Genomic DNA, 7,178 nt, shown 5'->3' on the forward strand with positions numbered 1-7,178 from the left:
GCAGCTTTTCAAAGAAGATAATTAGTGAAATCCAAGAGGTGGATGAACACCTGTAGTTGATAATGCTGACATAAACGTTAACAATAACAAACTGGGGTGGAATGGTGCTATGGTTTGGATCTAGAATGTCCACCCAAAAGCTCATGTATTGAAAGTATGATCTCCAGTGCAGCAAGGTTCAGGGGTGGCAGGGGTTGTGGGTAATGGTAGGATCATAAGGGCCATTAGTGGTATAATCTATCAAATGAATCTGACAGTTGAATGTAATAAAGAGGTATGACCTAGTTGGGGGAAGTAGGTCACTGAAGGCATCCCCTGGAAGGTTTTATCCCCCACCCTCCCTGCATACTTTCTAGTTGCCATGAGCTGAGCAGCTTTCCTCTGCCATGTTTCTGCCAATCAACCATGGATTCAACTTCTGAAACTGTACATCAAATAAATCCAGAGTTTGGTTACAGCAACAAAAAGCTGCCTAACACAAATGGAGAAAACCTGTTTAAAAGTATGTTCTGGTTTAATTAGAACACAGCAATAAAGACTAGGAAGTTAATATCAGAAGATGGTTCATATTAAAAAAATTCTCTCTATCCCCCTCTCACTCTCTCTTTAAAAAAAAAAAAAATTAAAAGGGCTGGGGATATAGCTCAGTGGTTAAGCACCCCTGGGTTTAATCTCTAGTACGGGGGTGGGGGGGAGAGGGTGAACACCCACTCAAAAACCAGAAAATTAAGAATGAAAAAAAAAAATTCTCTCACAATAGCACAGGCACTCTATAGATGGAGAAGATTTCTTAGTAGGGGCTGGGGTTGTAGTACAGCGGTAGAGTGCTTGCCTAGCACGTGTGAGGCCCTGGGTTCGATCCCCGGCACCACATAAAACTAAATAAACAAAATAAAGATATTGTGTCCATCTACAACTAAAAATATTAAAGAAAAAAAAAAGATTTCTTAGTAAAAGCAAACGAACTAGAATGGATATGAGGTTCTGGAAAAGAAAATATTTGCATAAGTGATTTACTCTCATCTAGTTACACTGCTTCTTTAAAAAACATCAGATGCTGGGCACAGGGACAAGTACCAGACACTTGGGAGGACACCAGATACTTGGGAGGTAGAGATGGGAGGATCTCATATTTGAGGCTAGCATGGGCAACTTAGCAAAACTGCCTCGAAATGAAATAAAGGGCTAAGGATGTAGCTCAGTGGTAAAGTGTTTGACTCTAAAGATACAAAACAAAACAAAACAAAACAAAAAGACAGAACTTTATAGCATATGTTTAATTGTATTATGAACATTATTCATTCAGATAAAAAAATGATGGCATAACAATGATTTAAAGTTGGTTCAACCATAAATTTGTAAGTGTATTTACCAAGAGCCAAAACAGAAGACTATTAAAAATAGCTACAAAGGTAACACATGTCAAAGTTTCTGTAACTGTTGGAAAGGCATATATCTAAATATGATACAGAATTCTTGAACAGTTCTTTTCTTAGATGCATGGTGCTATGAGTCTGGAAGAGACTGGTTATGGGTACCACTTCTTGTCTTCAGTTGTGATTGAGCAATATCAGCAAGTGCACTTTGTATCTTTTCCAGAAGCATATCCCCTCGGTAAACAACATCTTCCAGACATGTAGCAGCTTCATGATTTTCTTCTTCTAGCTTATACAAGCTAGCAGCCTTTATAAGACAACAAATTTTTAAATCTTTAGAGTTCAGAAGGAAAAAAAAAGTGGTATTAATTTTTAAATCTGGATCACTTTCCAACCACTGTGATATATTTTTCAGTAGTAGGAATTCTAAAAACCAGATAACTTGGAAACTATTATTCTACTCTACATCAGAATTCCACCCTCCTTTCATTCTTTGCAAGGAAAAGGGACAAAACAAGGAACATTCTGAAAATGTTCAAAGTGAGGCTTCCTTGTAACTCAAAACTGGACAACTATATTTATTCAGCACCACCTTCAATAGTCTATTCTAGCTGGAACTGACAAAACACCCAACTTAAAATTTAATATTAAAGTAACTTTCAATATTGTAACAAACTGTATCAAATACCTCCTTTAAATCAAAATTTTTACTACTAGTAAAATTCTCAAATGAGTTTGTTTGTTTTTACCTGTAAAGCAGCTGTAGATTCTTCACTGGGTAAGGAGTCTATCAAAACATCAATGTCTTTTGCTGTTCGTGCAATCAGTGCAGCAAAAAGCTGGGCATATTCTAGAGAAAGACATGACTAAATTAGTTTTTAAAAGAATCTCAAATTCCCCCAAACAAATTTAATTTTAAGTTAATGAAACAAAGAAAGTCATAACTAATGATTAAAGTCTAATTTTGACATACCAATCTCATCACATATTTAACTTAATGTTAGCTTAAATTGGAAATTATGCATAATGTATGTCATTTCCTTTAACAGGATAATATGGTGATCAGTTGAACAAAATTTGTAAATGTGATGGTCTCCTTATTAAAGTCCTTCAAGTAAAATTCAGTTAAATTCATACAATTGATTCTCTAGAGGAGGATCCATCTGCTATTGATATGAACAGAATGATGAAATATTGTGTGAATTGACTAATAAATTCATTTATTTTATGATAAAATTTGTAGTAACATTCTCCAACAACATTTTTAGAAAGAAATCATAAATAAGTTGAGTTTCTCAGTGAATCTAATAAAGGATTACAAGAAATTTCAGACTCAAACTAAGAGAAGCTATAGGAAACTTATTTACCTTCTGTAGGATTAGCTGGCTGGTCTTTGTTAATTGCTGTCTGAATATTATTAAAAGAGGCAGGAGGACCACATTGTTGCAACACTCCAATGGCATTACAAAACTGATCTGCAAGCTTGGGCCAAAGAAAACATTTAAGGTTAGAAAAGATTTACCAATTTTAAGGATTTTATCAGTAATAGCAATAAGTTTTAGTAATAATAATCTCTGATCAAGGGAATAAAACAGAAGTAATTTTGTATAAAATAAACTAGTGATGATTAATAACAATTATTATTTTTGGAGGATGCTGGGGATTTACCCCAGGACCTTGTCCACGTTAAGCATACACTTTACCGCTGAGCTACACCCCAACCCCACTAAATGTTTTAGTTGTACAAAGAAACCAAGTTTGGTATCAATCTAGTTGAAACAATTAAAAAGAAATATAGAATAACCTTTGTTTTCTTCTGAAAGTAATAATTTTGTCAATACCTATTAGAAGCAACAAATAAAGACTTTTGGAGGGGCAGTGGTGGAAAAAAGCAGATTTGGTAAATATCTAAGTATAGCTGAAGTTTAATAAACAATGTGTTATTCATACACAAAGTATGATTCCTTTTCTCACAGAGTATAATTTCAAGTGTAAAGAAACAATGAGAAAACAACTGCTAGAAAAGAAACCTTAGGTAATAAGAAATATATAATTCTCCAAAACTCTAGTTGTAAATTCTTGGCACTAAAAATGTATTTCTTAAACAGTTTTGAAAACTGAGAATATCAATTCCTTACCATCTCCAAACTAAACACTAATGTACTCCCCACCAACTTCTCTCATTAGTCCTGATCCCTCAAACCTCAATTTCTATTAATAATCAAAACATAAGAATTTCCACTGAGTTTCTCTTCCTTCATTTCATGGACAGAACTCAAAGTCAACTGTTTCCTATGTTAAATATCTAACCTGTATTGGGAGTCAACAAGTGTAACTTCAGATTATTTCCACTCATCTTCAATACCTAACACTACAAATACTTCCCTTTTTATCATTATTGCTGCTGTTTTAGTGTAGTAATCTTACAACAGTATTATAAAAAGCCTCATCATTTTCTAGTTGACCATATTATTTTACCCTGCTCAAAAAAATTAAAGTTCACTCCACCATGGTTTTCAAGATAAATCTCCAACTTACAGGATATTTCAAAACTTAAAATAATCTGAGTCAATTCTTATTCATTTTTCACTACTCCCTCATATTTGCCTGACTAATCATGAATGCATTTATGAGACTAAATGGCTTTGCTCATGTTTTACTACTTGTAAGTACTCAGAAGATATATAAACCTAGATTATTATACCAGTTCTGTTAACCCGAGTAGCTATTTTCTTCTCTTCCTTTAATTCAGTACTGAGAATTAAACCCAGGGTGTTCTACCACTGAGCTGTAGCCCCAGCAATTTTTTTTTAGTTGTTGATAGACATTTATTTTATTTATTTATTTTTATGTGTACTGAGGATTGAACCCAGTGTCTCACATACGCTAGGCAAGTGCTCTACCACTCAGCCACAACCCCAGCCCCCAGCAATTTTTTAAAAAAAATTTTTACTTGTAGATGGACTCAATACATTTTACATGTTTATTTTTATGTGGTGCTGAGGATCAAACCCAATGCCTCCCAAGTGCTAGGCAACTGTGCTACCACTGTGTCACAACCCCAGCCCACAATTTTTTTTTTTTTTAAAGATAGGGTTTCACTAAGTAACCCAGATTGTCTTCAAACTTTCAATCCTCCTGCCTCAGTTTCCTGAATCAAAAGGATTACAGGTGTATGTCACTACCCTCTCCTAGCTTTTTTCATTTTTAAAATTGGAACATTTCATATTACAGCCCTGTCATGAGGAATAGCAAAAAAACAAAAAACACACACACAAAAAAATATTCAATACAGTTACGTTCTGCAGATGTTTTTCAGATCCATTCATTCATTCACTAATATTTATTGAAAATCAATTCCTTGCCAAGTATTATATATAAACATTCTAGAGATATAGTGAATCTGACATGGTTTCTGTACTCAAATTCCAGAGGGCAGAACAAATGTTAATAGTTAAACTTATAATTATGATTAGGATAAAGGCTAAGATTCCCTCTACCTTAGTTCATACAGCTCTATATGTCAATCTACTTCAACAGTTACAGCTGAAAACACTTGAATCATTATAACACCCTAATAACAAATAGTTTTTGCATCATTTAAAAGTCTCTTGAGTGTATGACATCTTTCTAATCCACTCAGGAAGTATCATTTTGTAAAGATAATATTTATATATACGGGGCTGGGATTGTGGCTCAGGGGTAGAGCACTGGCCTAGCTCGGGCAGGACCCAGGTCTGATCATCAGCACCACATAAAAAAATAAAGGCATTGTGTTGTGTCCATCTACACCTAAAAAATAAACATTAAAATATTTATATATACGTTAAGCACTCACTCATATTAGTTAATCTAAAGGATTCTCAAATCCAATTATCAGCACGCCTACCCTGGATTCAAGGCCATATTCATTTTGTCCTCACTATCCTAGTTACAAGATACGAATATGCAAAATTTTCTCTGAAATAATATTTCTATCCAGCAGCATCATTATTATTTGTAAAACCTCAATGGAGTATTCCCTGAGGGGAGATTGGCTGACTGCCCAGCCAAGTCACTGCAAGGTAGATTTTACCTGGTGAATTCAACAACATCTAGGGGCTCAGCCTTAGAAGTTCGTATTTTTATTGCTAAAGAGTGGATCTGTTTTTCACAAGTAGGTTCAAGACTCTTCAAGTATACCCAGAGTGATGTACTAACAAGAACACCAAGTTGCTATCTTGGGAGGAGGGTGGAGTAGGCATGGGGAACAGGGACCCAGTCAATATTCTGTATAGGCACCTGACCTGGAACAACAAATTACAATCAGAATGACGTCAAGAAATATAACTACCAATGAATAACAGTTTAACTCTTAATGGGAAAAAGTATATGTATTCTTTGGCTTGCATATACCTTGCACTCAGGTACAGCAAGCAGAAAAAAAGAAACAGAACGAAAAAGTTAGAAAATCTGCTTACAAGACTAACCTTTAACAGACTTTTGGGGAGACATTAAAGTAGACATAAATAAGATTAGAAGAATCGTATCATAAAGTTGTCAGTTCTCCCCAAACTATTTGCTAGAAAGTAGCCAAGGGACGGAACAGGAGCCAACCAAGACTAAACAAAACTTCTCACCCATCGCTCTAGCCCCAACCTGAAAATGCAGACGAAGAAAAGCTCTCGATTAACATTAATTAAAAAGACTCAACAATCAAGAGCACGGGATCCCCCTGGGTGGTAAAAACAAGGAAAAGCAAAACAAACAAAGCTGCTGCTTCTCCCATCCCACACAAAAAAGGGGGGGAATCCCAGAAACACTACTGACAAATAAACCCTTTCGCAGAAGACACAACAGGACCGTGCAGCCCGGACCCCGGAGGCGTGTGGGGGAGTTCCTCGGTCCTAGTCTGGCGAGAGGCTGCTCTCCGCCGCAGCATCGCGCACCACCACCAACCTCCCACAGTTCGCGGCGGCGCTTTCCACCGCCACGAGCGAGCACTTTCCACTCACACCTTGACTCATTCTGCCCCTACTTCCGAGTTTTCTCTCTCGGGCCCCTTTCCTCCGTCGCTTTACCTCAAAAAAGAAAGCCAGAGACTAATCCAACGAAATTCCTTACCGAGTTCACAGCGTCTTGCAGCTGCGTGAGCCGATCCGCCATGTTCCCCCTGCACGTAAAGGGACGCTCTGGCAACTGCTCGCGCGTGATTGGGCAGCTTTAGGATGCGTCAGGACCAATCAAAGGCCGGCGTTCTTGAACGGGGTGGGGCGTGGAGACAGGAGTAGGTGGGCGTTTTCTCGGGCTTGCTGCGTTTAGACAGGTTAGAGGTTGGGCCGCTTTGGAGTTAAGTAAGGGACAATTAGGAATGATAAATCGCTTTGGGGGCCAAACCCCCTCGAGGTTGTTAGGTGTTCAACACCTTACAGAGATTGTTGGCTCTGTGTGATTATTTGGTAGTTCCTCCTACCTTCTCATGTATTTATTTTCCTTTATTTTTTAATTCACCTTGAATTTTTATTTTCTGTTGCTTTTGCTTTCCAAGTGGACCACAAAACACGCAGCAAGCAATTCATAAATACTTGGAAGTCACGACATCGATTTTAAATTCAACACATTAAAATCCACCAGGCAATCAGGAAGACTAAGTATTCGCGTGCTGCTCTGTTGTTTTAGGGTATAGGGAATTTACCGGTGGAGATTAACTATGTGTTTTAATTCTGAATATTAGTGTGCTGAGGAAGCTGAGAAGTGGAAAGCTCAGAAAGTAAATATTAAACTGAGTTTTATTGACTGTGTAGGGAGAAGAAAGGCGGGCAA

General features: G+C 37.0%; 1 protein-coding gene across 2 annotated transcripts; it reads right to left on the minus strand.

Moving 5' to 3' along the window:
* Positions 1–1,258: 1,258 nt before the first annotated feature.
* On the minus strand, positions 1,259–6,557 carry Med21 (mediator complex subunit 21). Of its 2 annotated transcripts, XM_005328877.4 has the most exons (4): positions 6,480–6,557; positions 2,744–2,858; positions 2,126–2,226; positions 1,259–1,683 (listed from the first exon to the last, which is right to left on the minus strand). In XM_005328877.4, exons 1-4 carry the CDS (start codon positions 6,519–6,521, stop codon positions 1,507–1,509), a joined length of 435 nt encoding a protein of 144 aa, XP_005328934.1. In that variant the 5' UTR covers positions 6,522–6,557; the 3' UTR covers positions 1,259–1,506. The 2 variants fall into 2 exon arrangements, with proteins under 2 accessions (XP_005328934.1, XP_077871151.1); XM_078015025.1 differs by lacking the exon at positions 1,259–1,683 and having other exon boundaries at positions 2,160–2,242.
* Positions 6,558–7,178: the final 621 nt, after the last annotated feature.

This window comes from Ictidomys tridecemlineatus, chromosome 6 (genome assembly GCF_052094955.1).
Source record: "Ictidomys tridecemlineatus isolate mIctTri1 chromosome 6, mIctTri1.hap1, whole genome shotgun sequence".
Taxonomy (NCBI): domain Eukaryota; kingdom Metazoa; phylum Chordata; class Mammalia; order Rodentia; family Sciuridae; genus Ictidomys; species Ictidomys tridecemlineatus.